Source organism: Helianthus annuus, chromosome 9 (assembly GCF_002127325.2).
Source record: "Helianthus annuus cultivar XRQ/B chromosome 9, HanXRQr2.0-SUNRISE, whole genome shotgun sequence".
Taxonomy (NCBI): domain Eukaryota; kingdom Viridiplantae; phylum Streptophyta; class Magnoliopsida; order Asterales; family Asteraceae; genus Helianthus; species Helianthus annuus.
The window spans coordinates 173,074,006-173,091,793 of NC_035441.2; the positions used below are offsets into that span (position 1 = coordinate 173,074,006).

General features: G+C 34.9%; 3 protein-coding genes across 3 annotated transcripts; 1 reads left to right on the forward strand and 2 right to left on the reverse strand.

Annotated features, from left to right (window-relative positions):
- Positions 1-1,855: 1,855 nt before the first annotated feature.
- Positions 1,856-5,853, reverse strand: LOC110879614 (nuclear-interacting partner of ALK). Its single transcript, XM_022128113.2, has 6 exons — positions 5,641-5,853; positions 5,137-5,326; positions 4,492-4,615; positions 4,107-4,399; positions 2,851-3,618; positions 1,856-2,241 (listed from the first exon to the last, which is right to left on the reverse strand). The coding sequence occupies exons 1-6, from the start codon at positions 5,733-5,735 to the stop codon at positions 2,158-2,160; spliced, it is 1,554 nt and encodes a 517-aa protein (XP_021983805.1). The 5' UTR covers positions 5,736-5,853; the 3' UTR covers positions 1,856-2,157.
- Positions 5,854-11,331: 5,478 nt separating this feature from the next.
- On the forward strand, positions 11,332-12,196 carry LOC110879616 (early nodulin-like protein 1). Its single transcript, XM_022128115.2, has 2 exons — positions 11,332-11,584; positions 11,686-12,196. Exons 1-2 carry the CDS (start codon positions 11,407-11,409, stop codon positions 12,036-12,038), a joined length of 531 nt encoding a protein of 176 aa, XP_021983807.1. The 5' UTR covers positions 11,332-11,406; the 3' UTR covers positions 12,039-12,196.
- Positions 12,197-16,290: 4,094 nt separating this feature from the next.
- On the reverse strand, positions 16,291-17,325 carry LOC110879615 (protein MIZU-KUSSEI 1). Its single transcript, XM_022128114.2, has one exon. It carries the CDS (start codon positions 17,209-17,211, stop codon positions 16,462-16,464), a length of 750 nt encoding a protein of 249 aa, XP_021983806.1. The 5' UTR covers positions 17,212-17,325; the 3' UTR covers positions 16,291-16,461.
- Positions 17,326-17,788: the final 463 nt, after the last annotated feature.

A 17,788-nucleotide genomic window follows, 5' to 3' on the forward strand; every position in this document is an offset into this window, starting at 1 on the left:
AAAAACTTCAATTTCTTGTTGTAATTAGTTTCATCAAACATTCGCTTATATAATATATTAAACTTGATGTAGCAACAACATTACATTTATAGAGGTGATGTGATGGTAAACATTTGAGCCCCTTAAACTACACATGCGCGCCTTGAATTTAAACATAAAATGTCATAGTAACATTACCTACTTTTGAGCTCAAAAAATGTTACTCCTGCATTAGCTGAATACAATTTATACCATATGGTCCATATGAAATATAATTGGTTTTGTAATGTGAAACTAATGCAGTTTAATAATAGGTTACAACTTACAAGTAACAAAAAAATCAAATTGTGATTAATAATTTATATTGATGGTTTTAAAAAAGCAAACTAAAATAAAAGATAAGATTTATTTCTAGTCGACAGCAGTCTAATTTTATTCTACTATATTACCATTATAATTGCAATTGCTCAACCTCAGGGGGCAAGGTTTTGTTTTTGGTAGATTAGGGTTTGCAATTCAGAAAGGGGTGGCGGCGCAGCTTGTTACCCATCTACCTTCTGTTTTGATGTAACTTGACAAGTATAAATGAAATAAACTGAGATTAGTTTTTGAAAAAAAAAAAATATATAATCAGATCTAGTAAATTTCCAAATGAATATATACACTAAGATGAAAATTCATAAGTAAATTTCCAAATGAATATATACACTAAGATGAAAATTCATATTCTATTGAATTAAGTGTTAATTTATAACATTGGTTTAGTCCTCAAAGCAAAAGAGCTTCATAATCCCATGAATGATATTGTTCACTGCTATCTAAAATAAGAAAATTATATAGAAATTGGAAAGAGTGGCCGGCTGGAATGTTGATGGTGGTGGTCAGCTGGGATGAAGATGATGGGGGCTAGTTGTGGTGGCTAGGATTAGAAAGAGTAATTTAATAAATAAGTAATGGATTGGATTTTTGTAGATAATATAATAAATAAATAATAGATACTGATATGTAAAATTACTGAATTACCCTTACTTTTAACAGCAGAAATGAACAGAGTTAACGTTGGGGAGTATATTAGATAATCAATAGAAACACCAGGGAGTAAAATGACTATTTTTAAATGATTGGGGTAAAACCGTTAAAACGACCAAACCACAGGGAGCAAAACGAAAGTTTACTCTCTTTTAAATTAACAAGCTAATTAAACTTTTATGTTTGTACATGATCCGTAAGTGAACGAAAAAGAGACTTGTTGATGTGTTGATATTTGTTCATTTAACTAAATAGACAAAATCTTATTCATTCGCACATTTAATAAATAGAGGGTTATAATCAAACATCATGCGGACAATTCATGAATGGTTCACTAAATGTTGAGCTCATTTACAACACTACAAGGCACTCATAGAAACAAACATGAGGCGCTAAGTTTGTATTAACAATCCCTCTCTTCTTGTAAATGGACATTCCTGACAATTGTGAATGGGACTACAGATTACTCTCTTCTTATCCACGTAACTAATCTCTCTTCCCCCCCCCCCCCCTAAAAAAAACCAACCGAAGAGAAACAGTGGAGACTAGCACCACCACCAGTCCCGCCGCTGAAAACCCAGTTGACACTATCAGCGCCATCAGTCCCATCGAACAGAATCAAGCAGAAACTACTCAACTAGCAGCACTACCTAAGAGAATCAAGTTCACAACTGAAGCAGACAGTTGTATTGAAGAAGTTCTTATACCCTGTTGGACGAATGCGCTGGGTTATATGTAAAAAATGTATCCGCTGGGACTCCTAACAGGGCAGATAATAAAGTTTCTTGAAGACCAAAAATACCCGTGATGCCTAAATCTATTGTCATCTGTGTATATATCATAGGTGTTGAGTTACGCAGGAAAGAGTTCATAAATTCATGATAGTTGTACATCAATTCGAGTCCTTTCATATGTTTTAATACTGCAAAAGACCGACTTTTTGTCCATTGAAGTACCTAGAATATAAATCTTTAGTTTCTAGCTTATCCTAACCATGGGAATTGCAGTCAATAAAAGAAATCAAAACTTGATACAAACAGTTGTGATTATCCCTAAAAGGAAGCTTACTATTGCTTTAACCAAACAACAAAAAGATATTACTTCATCACGCATGTATAGTTGGCGTTTAGTGCCGATGATGGCGTTTCTTTAACTCGAACCATGAAAGATCTTCTTTCTTTTAGCTGACGGGGGCGTGAGAAGCTTTTTAACAGAACCGACAGGATCTTCCACCTGCACGGTAATCAACGATTAGCAGCAGATCACACTTTTTTGTTGCATAATCAATCAATTTAGAGATGTTTTAAATTACAAGAAAACGGGGCTGCAAACAAACGAACACGACCTTGTTCGTGATCGTTTGTAAAGAAAATATGTGTTCATGAACACCTACCGAACGGGATTTTATGTTCGTGTTCGTTCGCTAAGGAAATGAATATCTTCGTGTTCGTTTGTTAATTTTAGGTAACGAATGCAAACGAACGTTCATGAACACAAACTAATGTTCATGAACACAAATGAAAATAAATAAACACAAACAAGCGTTCATGAACATAATATATGATACACTAAAACTTATTAAATATTTTATTTGTCGAAATTTGAGGTATTTAAATAAAATTAAAAAACTAAAGACACTAATGAACTATCGTACATAAACGTACACATTACCAAACGTTCACGAACATAAATGAACGAACGTGCCCTCTGTTCATGTTCGTTCATTTATTAAACAAACGAACTTCCCGTTGAACTGTTCACTGAACGTTCAGTTCATTTGCAGCCATATGGGTGCATCAAGCATTCAAGCTATATACCAAAAATGAAGACCTCGAAGGTTACCTCAATAAGTGAAGATGAAGCTTCGGTTGTTTCAGACGAATAAACAAACTCTTTCTGGCGTTCTAGAGCAGAAAGCGTTTGTTTCCATCCAGGTGTCAGCTTCCCATTAGACGAAACCCAAGGACAAAAATATCTATGCTGCTTTATTGGATCAAACTTGATTTCTTTTCCGTCAACGTTTTCCGGTTGATCAGAAACTGCAGATTTCATAGCACTATCTCCAGTTGCCTCAACTAATCGATTAGTTGTAGAACTATGTTGACCACCGTTAACCACTCCAAATGCAGATGAAAAACGTGTCCTCAGGTTTTGTCCAACAACAGGGAAAGAAATTGTCGGCCGGAAATTCTGCTCGGCGGGTGGTGGCCCACCTGCAATTGTCAAACTCAAAACATTTTTGTTCGATGACGTGACACTACTATTACCATTACCGCTACTTGCTGTTTGTTCTCCCTTTTCAACACGAGAAGTTTCCAGAACATGATGATCACTTGGTTCCGCATGTCCAATAAGTCTAACAAACTCTGTGGGCCGTTGAGTCATCTTAAAAGCCCACAGACCGACCCTGGCCCCACAAAACCTACATTCTAGAATCACAGACGTATGATCGTATTTCTCACTGTCGTTAACAAAACCTTCGTTTTCCTCCACATTCTCAGATGTTCTAGAAGAATATACTGTAATACCAGCGTTTGGTGCATCGTTACAATCGACTATGTAAGGTAGTAACCTAGGCTCCCAACCACATAAACTTATAAGCTTTTGCGCCTGAAAATAGCAATTAAAAATCAACACTTTTTAACATTATTAAAACAACTTTGTAACCTGTATTCTAAGCAGTCAATAGCGGTGCTATACTGCTATAGCGATTAGCGGACCTCAGGGTGTGTAGCGGTCCAAATAGCGGTTGCCTATAGCGATACTATAGCGGTGGCCTATAGCGGTTATAGCAGTAACGGCGTTTGATTGTGTTAATTCTTAAATTAAATACTTCAAAGTTACTATTAGTATTTGATTTGCAACAGGTTTTTGATAATGGAATGATATTACTATGAATTTTGATATTACTATTAATATTTTTCAAAGATATATTTATATATATATAAATACATAAATTATGCATCGTATAAAAATTACCGCTATACCACCGCTATAACCTATATATCATATAGCGGACCTTGACCGCTATTCGATTTTGGACAGCTATAACTGCATAGCCTGTATTAGCATAACTACATAAGGCGGTGGTACGGTACCTGATAGTACAAGATGGGAGAAACTTGTTCAGATTCATCGAGAGTTGGAGGGCATTTTAGGAAATGTTCCAGCACAGGGGTGCTCATGTAATCAACGACTGACGATGAGATCACAGGGAGTTCCGAAAGTTGCAATAAAGAAGCACATCGGTTTTTGTAGTTATCAACCAAGTCCACAGGGGACGCAGGGGGGAACTGTGCTAGTTTTTCATCGCATGCGTTGTCAACCCACGGGCAGAGTAACTTGTGTCCGCTATTCAGCTTTAAGCTGAAAACCGAGGCTGCTTTCTCAACTATATTGCATATAATATAGTAAATTTTGGATTATTTTTCAAATTTGGGTCCTGAAAAGAATAATGATGGTGTGATAAAAAGCAAGTATTACCTTGTTCTTGTGCCCAAGACGATGGAGTAGAAAAGAAGAGGCGGGCTCCACATGATTCACAAGCAATGGTGTCCGTATCTACATTGATCCAACCTCTCCTGGCACAATTTACTGCACTGACTACCTGATGAAAATAGATAACATGACCCTCTTAAAACAATTCAACAAAAAGGTAAAAATTCATTGTAAAAAAATGATAAAGAAAACTGCAGCATGGTTATTCTTCATTCGTCAATGCTAAGTTAATTACATTCATTTTGTATGGTTATGATTAATTGATAGTCTAACTAGTATAACTGGTGCTATTATACATATTCGCCGCTTATTTAATGTATTTAAGACAGTATATAGCCAATTTGGATAAACCGTGAGGGGAGATTTAGGATATTGCTAAACAAACATCCACTAAAGACATGACTAATCATCAGTGAGGTATTTGCACTAAATGAAACATGGTATAAGAATATAAAAAGAATAAATGCCCCAATTGCATAACCAATAAGAAAGTAAAAGAAGCTCATGAGAACATATCTAATGAGAAGACAAAAATTCACGACTATTTGTCTATATCACACTATCTTACAACAAACAAACAGGCAAGTAAACACAATTAAATGAACATTTAGTAGTCGTATCGTATCTAACCTCAGGTTTAGCAAACCACGTCATGGACTTAAACGTAGCAAGCCGTTTAAGCAAGTCCTCTCTATCCCACGGTCTGCAAACCGGCGGATCCACAGCCCTACCAGAAGCAATTTTCAACTCCTCAGCCATACTTCTTTTAGACTTCAAATCAACTAAATCCAGCTTTGTAGTCATAGTATACGGGCGTTTCCTAGCATAACAAAAAAAGTAATTACTAACTAAATTTCCACTCTTCTTCTAACCCAAATTTAAATGACAAAATTAGCATGAAGACAGACATTAAGTTAGTTTCTAATTTACAAACAATACTTTCAATAGGAATCTGTATATAATGATGAACAGAACAGATTAATAAACCCTAATAACTGAATTTTTATGTGTGAATAATAAACATCTTGTTTCAAAGTTGATGAGTAAAATTGGATATGAAGAATGAATAAGAAGATTATAAACGCAACTCAGCGATTGGATTGGATTGGATTGGATGGGAAATTGTTGTTATACCTAGATGATGATGAAGGGGGTTTGGAATTGGGAGGAGAAGGAAGAAAGAGTTTATCCATGACGGCATGAAATCGCTTCTCTGATTCTTCCGCCATTCGATTGTAAACTGGAAATTCCTCTTCTTCGCTCGCTGCTATCAATCACCCGATGAATTCCGTCTGCTTGCTACTGTGAAAATAAAGAAATAAAAAGTTAAAAATAGGAAAACAATAGTGCTCCGTATCATATTTTTTTTGAAAGAAAAAAGTTTATATTGTCTTTTTTGTATTTTCAAAAATGATTTATGAAAATTACCAATGTTGATTAGAGTGTAAGAAGTGGTTAAACACCTTAGAGTAACAAACTAAAAAAACAACCAATTAGAGTGCGTCATGTCAATCAGTGAAAAATGTTTAAACTTTGCTGAAAAGTGTTGGCAATGGTTTAGACACTTGCTGAAGTAGTAAACTTTTTTTTTATTTTCTGTTTTTTTTAATTTAAGATAAAATGGAAAAAACATCAAAGTTTTATAAATAAAAATAAAGCATTACATTTAAAATAAAATCTAAGTTTAAACAAACTAAAAATCACAAGGCCATCCATATTTTTTTGTGATCTCACGTTTTCTAGCGAGTGTGATTTCCAACATCGCAGGGTGAACATTGTCGGTAGGCCGATTAAACGTCTCCAAGTCCTTGTCGTACATTGTTTGTCGCAACGCCTCTCGTTGCTCATCCGCCAAGGTCAAGTATTTTTCTTCTCGTATACGTTTAATTTCCATTATCTCTTTTTTCATGGTCTTGTACCCTTCGAATTTGTGTGTTATATATCTTGGATCTTCGTTTCTTGAAGATGACCCTTTCTCCTTTTTCTCCTTTCTCGTTTGTCGTCTTGGCGAGGGATCCTCGTTTATGTAGGGAATACCGAATCCGCTCGAGACTTAGACATTCGGTTTATCCGCTCTATAATTTCCCGAATCCGAAGACTTTCTTTTTTGACTCGAGTCGGAGCTTTCTTCACCCAACAAGGATACCGGCGACCACTTTTGATTTGTTCTAACGATCTCCCAAGCCGCAATATGAGCAAAATCCATTTTTTCTTTGCCTTTGTAATCCTTTAGCGCTTGCTTCATTACAAAAGCATCGTCACTCCCGCTAGGACGTAAACGATCCTAAAATAATAAATTATCAACAACTTAATCCAAATACTTCATTAAAAAATAAACCGTATATAAATAATAAAGTATACCGCTTGATGATATAGACTAGGGCTGGCAATTTTACACGAATACACGAATATACGACACGAACCTACACGAAGTTAACAGGTATCGTGTAGGGCCTTAACAGGTATCGTGTACCAAACAGGTAGACACGAGATTACTTGTTAATTTTCGTGTATAAACAGGTTAAATACCTGTTTACATGTTAATACCTGTTAGTACACGATAAGAAATTAAATTAAATAAAACTCATCAACCATGTGCGTGTGGGTTCCTTAATTCCTTTATATTTTCATTTCTCATTTAATTCAAAAAAAAAATAAAATAAAACCCTAAACTCCCTCTGTAACTCTCAGATAGCATGTGGTGTTCGTGTTTTTGTTAGTGTTATCATGTATTAACAGGTAATTTTCGTGTATAACAGTCGAATTGTCGTGTTCGTGTTTCAAAAAAAAAAGACATAATAAGTTATCGTGTCGTGTTCGTGTATGGGATTTCGTGTATCGTGTCTTATCGTGTCGTGTCTTATCGTGTACGAGTATACACGATATGCCAGCCCTAATATAGACCATTGAATGTGTTCAATTTTGTTTGCATCGTGATCCATTTTGATCGAACTTGGTGGTGGGTTCGGTTACTTCCTCCGACCGTTTGATTGAAGTGGTTTAGAACTTGCTTCCAAAACCCATCCGCCTTTTGTTGATTGCCTTTCTTTTTATTCAAAGTGCAATGAACAAAAACCTTTGCCAACGCCTCTTCTTGTTTAGGCGTCCAACTTTCCCGTTTCGCTTTTCCTTTTCTTTCTGGTGCGGCTTCATTTTCGTTCACGGGATTTTCTTCAACCGCAACATCTTCATCTTCATCAAAATGTTGTTCTTGGGTATCCGGCACGAACTCTTCATCGGAGTCATCTTGTATGTCTCTCGGTGATTGTGAGCTTGGGGTTTGAAAAGGTCTCGGTGATTGTGAGCTTGGGTTTTGAAAAGCAAACGGGTCAAAAGCATTTTGGGCGTCTAGGGAGTAATTATAATAACCGGGTCGAACCATCGTCGGACCGTGTTGCATCCAATTTTGGATGGTTTGGGTATCATAACCGAAAGGTTGATGCATGGGTTGGTTAAAATAAAATGGAGGAAACCCAAGGTGGGGATGAAACGGCACACTAGAACCACCCGAACTGCGTTTTTCTTGAGCCCTCGCCTTCGAACCGGACCCTACCATTTTTTTCTTGCCTTCACTTTTGTTTGAGCCTTCCATTTTTTTTGAAAAGATTTGAAAGAATGAGAGTGAAATGTAATGAAAATGGATGTTGAGTTTGTTTGGTGAAAATAGAAATGAATTTGTGTAATTTATAAAGGTAAAAAATGAAAATTTTTTATTAATGCCAACGGCATTATAGTCGTTTGAGTGATGATTCCCGAGCGGCAAACGGTCACCGCGTGACTAACCAAACCGATGCGGCAAAGGGGTTGGCGGCGGTGTTGCCGCGCGGTAAACCACTTTGCCACTTCCCTTTGCCGCACCACACCGTATACCCTTATATTTTGGCACTTTCAATTAGTGTTGTAAAAATTGTTGGATGTTGGTTAGACGGTGGACAAATGACTAGAGATTAATCATAATTAATCGGATTAAACTTTTTATGTATAATTTTACAAATTTATATATACAATACGTTAATTTTATACTTTTTATATAAAAATTTACAAATTAACTTATAAATAACCTTTAATTACTATATAAAAAGCTAAACATACCAAATATGGCATTCTAATCTCTAACACAAATTTAGAGACCAAAGGTAAACTACCACCATTCAACCCCCCCCCCCCAAACCCCTCTCTATCACAGTAAACATACCAAATTCTAATTCAACCAATTGGATTGGTCAGTTCATCATTTTGTGGTTGTAATCACGACCTAGGCTCGCTTGCGCGACCCCATGGATGTCATCAATTAGGTCAGATTGAATCAAGGGAGAAGGACAGGTGTGTTTCGGTTTGAATGGGGAGCTGCAAAAGTCCGAATCTATTGGATTTTGAGGTAGAAACTCATTTCGGGTATGAATTTTTGGCCGAATTGAACCGATTTTGGTTGTCTAGACCCGATTTTGACCCAGGGCCATGTAATGGGCCAATTAGAGAAAAATTACTCTGTGAATATCCTATTAGCGAAGAATCGGCGGCTAGTCGGAGGCTATGTGCGATTTTTACAACCTTGGTTATTAATAAATAACTAGTTATACTATCCGCATTTCATGACGGGGGTTTAAGTAGTTTATTCATAGCAATTGTTTATTTACCATTATACGTAATGTAGGTAATGATTTGACATTTGATATGTGGAGAGTAGGAGCATTCACATCCGAGTTCTAATTTGTATTCTTATAATTTAACTAAAAACACATTTACCTTATCAACTTAAAGATTTTTGAAAAAAAAATCCACATAAGATTCCGTATATTTATCTCTATTAAACTACACAACAATATTTTAATACGTTTTTACTATTTTTTCTCCCTCTTTTACACTCATTGCCGCCACCCACCACCATTGCTACCCATCACCACCACCACCGCTACTAACCACCGATTGTATTGATTTGTCTTTTTTTTTTCTCCATACCAAACGACACAAAGTAATAATTCATTTCATTCACACATGGTAACCAAACAAGACATAGAATGACAATGATCAGTTTCATTTATTTGCCCATTCCATTTCCTCCCCACCCATTCCATTCCATTCCCTCGTTCATATAATTACCCCCATACCAAACAATAATAAAATAATGGTGGGTGGTCGTGATGGTGGTGGTGGGTGGGTGGTGTCAACGGTGGTGGTGGCAGCGATGGTGAATATAATAGGTTGTGGTAGCCACATCAGTGGGGTGCGGTGGGGGTGATAGCGGTGGTGGATGATGGTGGTGGTTGGTGGCGGTGGTGTTGATGGCGGACGACTGTGGTGGATGGCTACGACGACAGTGGTGGCGCCCGCGGTGGGCGGCGGTGGCATGGTGTTGTTGAAGGGTGAAAGTGGGAATGGATTGAAAAATATATGAGGTGGATTAAATGATTTTGGGGTGTTAAGAGGGGATGGAATTACTCATATTAAGTGATTCTATTAAACACTGTTTTTTCATTCACTTACAATGGTCTATTTCATTCCGCTTATATATATATATATATGTTCTGTAGTAAACACTACCTTATAGTTAAAACACTTCACTTACACGCTGTTCTAAACTCCAATTATGTATTCGTTTTTTTTGTTATCATTTTCTATATAGTTTGTCATCTATTCTTTTCTTAACGAAAAAAACAACAAATAAAATTACTAATGCACACACATGCATTTTTTTTACAGGCAACGGAAATCGTTTTATTCAAACTCAACAAAACAATCCCAACCTAGCAAGAGACCTTGGGCATCAAACACATCGAAAAAGAAAAACAAATGTTACAAATCAGACGTTTAAATTAAGTCTTCTCCGTTCACTCCAAGTTATTTTCGACATCTTTGATCTATTCACCATCCACCCGAATGTCCTTTCTTTTATTTCCTCCACGATTCTGTAAGTACTTATCTCCTTTCCTTTGAATTAATTTTTTTTCCGTTTCTCGTATTCCAAATACTCCACACTGTATGCGAAAAAACTTCATGGATTGCTTTAGCCCGGTTCTTCGACATCCCCAATTCACCTACTGTTTGTATCAACTCTTTTTAGTGTATAAATTTGCTGGTTTATTGGAAGTTTAAGCCACCATAAAATTGGTCTCTATATAACGTCGGCCACTTGACAACGTACCAGAATATGTTCCGAGTCCTCAGCCAAACCACACATAGAACCTGACAGATTTATCTGGGCTTATTGAGCCCAACTCACGAGTTTGGAACTTGAAAGATTTATCTGGGCTTATTGAAAAACCTAAAATGTTTTCCTAACATTTCGTGAACACAATATATTTACCTTTAATATGATACAAACTGAATTGTTTAATAGTTTAATTAATACTAACATTTCGTGAACACAATATATGTACCTTTTTCCTAAAAAAACATAAGTAATAAGCCTATACTTGGAAGTCTATGTAGAGGGTGTTCATGAATATACAACCATTTTATATAAAAATACGAGAACTATACACATTTATAATTTTTGTATATACAACTATTCTAAATAAAAATAGGAGAATTGTATTTTTTTTTTTTGTTTAAAATGTAACTACTTCTATCTTCTTACATAATCAAAACACTATGTATGACTATATTATATAAACTATAAATAAATTATTATGTAGCAACCTGTATTATCCAAACACATAAATTAAAAATGACCTCTTTATGAGGAAAATTGTCACATGATTCAAAATAACCAATTTACTTTCATGAAATATCGTGGAAGAAAAAACAGAAGTTACCGAGTCAAAGATCGTATCCCCACTTCTCCTCAACCATCTCTCCCACTCTCTTCAAAATAACCAACTTCTTCGCACCAAACCCTAATATATAAACAACCCTAGGTTCTTCACTCCCCTTAATTAAACCACCATCAATCACTAAACCATGAAGAACACAACCCCCATTCTCATAGCATTCGCCTTCTTAACCATCCTCAAACTCCACACGGCTCATCAGTTCCAAGTTGGTGGCGACAAAGGCTGGGTCATCCCTCCCTCTAACGACACCGATCACTACAACCAATGGGCTACCCACAATCGCTTTAGCATAAACGACACATTGCGTAAGTACTTGTAATCTTTTCAAACCAAACATTAAGATTTTACAGCATGTTCTTAAAGTTGTTAATTGTAATGTTGCATATTTGCATGCAATGTTGTGTAGGTTTTGAGTACAAGAAAGATTCGGTGTTGGTTGTGACCAAAGAAGAACACGAGAAATGCAAGTCATCGCACCCTTTATTCTTCTCTGACAATGGTGACACTAGTTTTGAACTCAACCGGTCTGGATTCTTTTACTTTATTAGTGGTGATTCTGGTCATTGTGAACGTGGTCTTAAGATGATTGTTAAGGTTTTGGAAGCTGAAAACAACGTTGGTCATCCTGCAAACCATACATCTACTACTACTACTACTACGAGTGAAGCGGCTTCGGTACTAAAGATGGATAGTGACACGTTGTCTCAAACTCTTATGATCGTAGGAATCATCGCGATGTTTACCGTCTTTTATATGTGATTTTGTTTTTGGAATTTGGATGTATTAGTTTCTAACTACTTTAAGTAAGATTGTCTTCTTTTTTGTTGCAAAAATGGATTGTTTGTAAGCTGGTTGCAAAAGTTTTGGTCACGAAAACAGTTTTTGAATTTGTGACAGATTTACAACCGTTTTGTGAATACGTGTTGGTATAGTAATGCACTATAATGCATATGGGTCAAAAGTAAACCTAAATGGTAGGTAACGGTTATTAAATATATAAAGATTTATAGGGCAATCGATTAAGCGATGGGGTACTTAAAAACGTTTTTTATGTCTTTAAATCATGGTTTAATAAAATAATGATATTTGAAATGGAAAGATGGTTTCACTAATTCATTCCCATCCATTCAAGGTGCTTTCCGTTTCCATCATGTGGGTTTATTATTTTAATATTTATAACTATCATTACTAACTTGAAGAGGTGGCAGGTGCTTGCCTCGCTTAGATAATTCATATTTCTAAAGTATATAGTTTTTTAATTCATATAATGTTATGATTTAATACTAAATATTATTAATTTTGTTTGGTAACATTGACGTGCATATTCAACCTTCAAAAACAAAGTTGTCGCAAATTTAATGGGATAACCAAAATAAGTGCATGTTAATTCAATATTTAGGACGGTCATATGATAAGATAAAGTCTATCGATAAAAAGAAAATTATCAAGATAAAAATTTAATTTAAGTTAGATATATAATATTGTAATTCTATAATATATGACATTGGTGTATTCCAATTTTTATTAACTTAGATATACATAATCTATGACATTGGTGTTTTCCAATTTTTAAGAAACCTATATATTTCAAACAAATGCAATGCTTAAAATATTTTGGCATTCTATATTCCAACATGATCCAAAGTAGGGTTAAGCTGATGATTAGGGTCACTGATGCTAGGGGTAATGACAAGTGTAGAGGTATTTTTTTAACAAAACAATTGTAGATTTTCACAATAGCCTTTTAGAGAATCAACAACTTTAATTAGCCGTTCAAAAAAAAAAAAAAAAAAAAAAGAGAATCAACAACTTTCATTTAACACCCATATGATTTATATTCTCTAATAAACAACCCCCGTGGGTTTACATCCAAATTCATCGAAATTAAACATTAACCAAGGGTTCAATATGGTTATTCAATGTATAAAATCAAAAATTAAGGAATATTTGGTGTTTAAAATTCTAAACGGGACTAGTACGCGTGGAAGAAGATAATATCCTTGTGTAGTTGTGTGATCATGTTAATCCTTCTTTAAGATAATTTTACCCTATTCACATATATGTGATGATGGATTTTAGTATCGTAAACTAGAGAATCAACCAAACTAGTCATTATATATATGTGTGTATAGACTATGAAGGATGGTTTCTGACAATGACTAAACTTTGAAGGTGGTTTATTACATTTATATAAAGATATTTGGATTACTTTAGGGTTTAGAATCAGTGAATAATGATAAGTTGATGATGAAGGATATCTTGTTGATGCAAATATAATCTGATCTGTTGCCTGTTGGAGCGTTATTTTAGCACACTTTATTTCACATCATACCCCTCAAGAAAGGGCCACTCTCTACTTTACATTAAATTATAGAAAAGAATGACACCCTGGTAACAACCATAAAGATAGAACTATAATTGTTGGGCATTGCAAAAACTCTTGTACACTATGTTTTTTGTATATGTATTTGTATCTTAATTTCTATCTATGTGTATATTCAGAAAAAGAAATATTTAGTTTTTGGTGCGATTATCTTAAATAAGTTTTGATATAACATAGAACAAGAAAGCTATGTTTATACTTGTTAGTGTGGCTTTTCTATTTATATTTTGGTTGTATGATGTATATGTATTTTCAAACAATGCAGGTAAATGTAATGTAGCATTTGACACATCATGTCAATCAATATTGTTCGTTTTGTGTATGAAGAGTTCAAAAGTTTATTTTGTATTACCCGAGTTCCAAGCGTGTATTAGGGGCAGAGGAAATTGAGGCAACTAATGTGTTCGGAACATGTTTAGTTTCATCGCGCACTCACAATATCTCATTTCATAACTCTTTTCAATTCCTATAATTTGGAGAAAATTTTAAGGTTTTTATCTAATATGATACAATGTCCTATTCTCTAAAATGAGGATTAAATTTAGGAACTAACTTCTTATTATAGTATTTAGAAATTTACTACTCATTTCTAATTCATTTTTCTCTATATATTTTGAGTGAAAGAAAAATAAATAATACCAAAAAATAAGAAAATATAATAATTTAATTAAATAGATATAAAAATAAGGAATGATATTTGGGTGGTTTTTAAAAGTTGAAAAAAGTTAGAGAACAAATTGGTTTAAGTTATGCTCTAATGATGCAGAGCTGATTATGTCATCCCAATATTAAATCTCCTTTTTGCACAAAATGGTTTAAGTTATGCTCTAATGATGCAGAGATGTTTAACAGTGAGTTTAAAACATATTTGTAACCAACTAGTGGGACTCGGCGGCGGGATTTCCGTTGATATCAGTACGGTTTCTTAAAGGATCGGCTCGGTTCTTATAGTAGCCAAAATAAATACACCTAAAAGAATATTGACATGTGTTTTACATCGATCGAAAACTATCGAAACAAATATCGCTACCCGTAGCGATGTTTTTCGGGCAGGGCATCAATTTGGTCATCGACACTTGCTATAGCACAAGGTATTAAAAAAAACTATACTGCCAATACAACTTTATTTTCAATCACTTTTATAATGCCGCGTCGAGAAAACATCAAAACGCATACGATACCAATATCAATATAGTTCGAACAATATTGTTTCGGTTTGTCACGTTAAAGAACAAAACGAATCAACTATATTTACCCATTTCATTAAAAGATTTATCGAATCGTAAATAAAAATAAACATGTCGCAATAGTGTATTCAAAATTTTATATTATGTTATTCAAATAACAAAAAAAGTAAACGGTATAACTATATGTAAAATAAACTCAACGATTTTTATATCTACATGTCGAAAAAACAATAAACCAAATTTTGTAACAATTATATTAAAAAAACCATAAAACCAAATTTTATAACAATTATATTAAAAAAATGTTCAATAGACACCATACAATTCACTTTAGAGTATAATTAATAATTAAAAAAGAGTTAACTGTCATTTTCGTCCCTGTGGTTTGGTGAAAAATGACACTTCAGTCTAAAAAAAAATTGCACCAGTTTCGTCCTCAACGTTTTTAACTGTGCGTTATCTTTTTGGACTGAAATGACACGTTTCAAAAATGTTGAGAACGGAACTGACGCAATTTATTTATTTTTTGGACTGAAGTGTCATTTTCCATCAAACCACAGGGACGAAAATGACAGTTAACTCGCTCAAAAAGATAAATAAAAAATAAGTAAATGGACCAATTAAACAAAAAAAAATATTGTTCAAGTACTTTGAAAATGTTAGGATAGAAGAATATATAAGGTTAATGTTGATAGTTTTACTTTTCTTCATTAGTTATATGAAGAGAAAAACACATTTCTAATAAAATTATAACTCAAGGTTTGTTCTTTTACTCGTGAACAGAAGTGACAATATCTTGCAAATTAGGTAGTGGTGAAGTGGTTGGGGAAATGCTTTTGTAACCTAGGTTCGACTCTCACTCTCTCTATTATTTTCTGCGGCATCTAGGTGAAGGGCGATTACGGGTGGCGTCGGTTCGTGTTGGATGGGAGGTGAGGTTTTACTGATTATTCCACTGTAGTGCTTTCAGGCGGGTGGAGGTCGGGTTTCCGCGCATCTGGGAGAGCTAAGGCCCAAGGGGCTGGCGGCGGTCGAGTAGTCGACCTTGACTACAGCGCCCGGTGTCACGATGATTGGCACGTTTTAAAAAAAAAAAGAAGTGACAATATGTTCAATATGTCACTCAAAGATATGTGAAGTTCTGTAGCCATATTTGCAACTTAGACGGATGAAAATGAATCGTGTCAAAAGTCGCTTAAAGTATTTCAAATTCCAACAATCTTTGTAACTTTTTTTGTATAAAAGATACCATTTTCACCTTTATAAGCAGCTAAAAATAATATATATCGTTTTGTACCGCAATTCCAAGTCATCATAATCTCTACCAAGTATAACTAATAAAAGAACCTTTAAATGTTATAACGAAAATACTAAAAATTCTAGTGATCATGTGAAACTTTGTATACGGAAAACATGCACAAAATTAGCTGCAATGGTTATGTAACTAAATAATATATGTATATCCCATTCCACACTCCATGAACTACATATTACAACAAACAGGATCACCCTTTAACATTTCTATGAAAGAAATATCAAATTCAAGAAAACATTTCTTTAGCTTCAAACAACTTGAACTTGGATCCAAATTTTGCTTAATTAAATTAAACTCTCAAATTCTTAGCAAATAGATGCTTAGCTCAGGAGCACCATTGCTATCTGGATTCATCATATAGAATGCCTCAGAATCCCTTGATCCCACAACTCTTTCAAACTTAGCCCTCATGTACATGATCTCACCTTCATGATTAACCACCCCTTCATCTTCTTCTTCATCTTCATCACCCGGTTTTTCTGCTGGCAGCACACCAGCTCCCATGGATATCGGCTCAACCGCTTTCAAAACCTTCCATTCTTTCTCTCCACACTCTCTTTTCATCGCGAAACCGCACTTCTTTCCGTTGCAATAAGTCCTCCAAACAGGCTCTTCCAACATCCTTCTTGAGCTACCAACTTTCTTATCGCACTCGAGTGCGATTCTCACGAGCCCTGACGCCATTTCCTTCACCAACCCGCTGATAGGAGTCTGCAGCTCGATCAGGAACACGGGTTGGTGAGTTGGGCCTTTTTGAAAAGCGAAGTGGACGTGGCCTTTGCGAGAACCGAATAGGGTTCCAGTAACCCTAGTTCCTAACCCATGCACTGGGTTGGGACGGTTCTTGCTCAGTGCGGACAGTACTGAGCGAACCCTAGCGATCGTGATCGCTGGGAGCTTCTTTCTTGATAAGGATGAGGGTAATTCGTTATCTTTATCCTTTTCAGGACAGGAGTTGAATGAAGGAACATGTTCTTGTTCTTCATCTTCGTTGCTAACTTTGTTTGACCAGTGGAAGTGTTTTTTGTCTGGAGAGGGTTTTGCCATGGTGTTTGAAAGAAAGAAAGATAATGCCACAAGTGAAAGAATGCAACTACTTAAGTCTTAAACTAGAGAGAGAAAGATAGAGGAGAGAGAGTTATTTATTTTGTGGTTTTTGCTTCTTTTAAATCATTGAGATGGAACTTTTATGAACGGCGAGTCTTGAATACTTAAGTAGATAATCGGGTCGGATCTTGAAAAAAAAATGAAGTATATATAAACAACCCGACTAAGAGAGAGGTTGATTTCAAATTAAAGAATTAAAGTATGCAAGGGGATACACCCTTTACTCCCATTCATCAGCAATAATTTAGGTAAATATTTTTTTAAATGACAATAAGTAGAGATTTTTCTTTAGTGTCTCTAAAGGGAAAATCAAGTTAATAGTGATTTTTGTAAAAATATGTTACCATAGTATTCATTGAAGTTAATAGTGATTTTTGTAAAAATATGTTACCATAGTATTCATTGATACTTTTACTTAATTTAATAATTACCTTACAAGATCTTTTAATAAAAATAAACCGAATTAATACCAGACACATGAACTAGTTTTTTTTTTTTTTTCGTAAGTCTATAACAC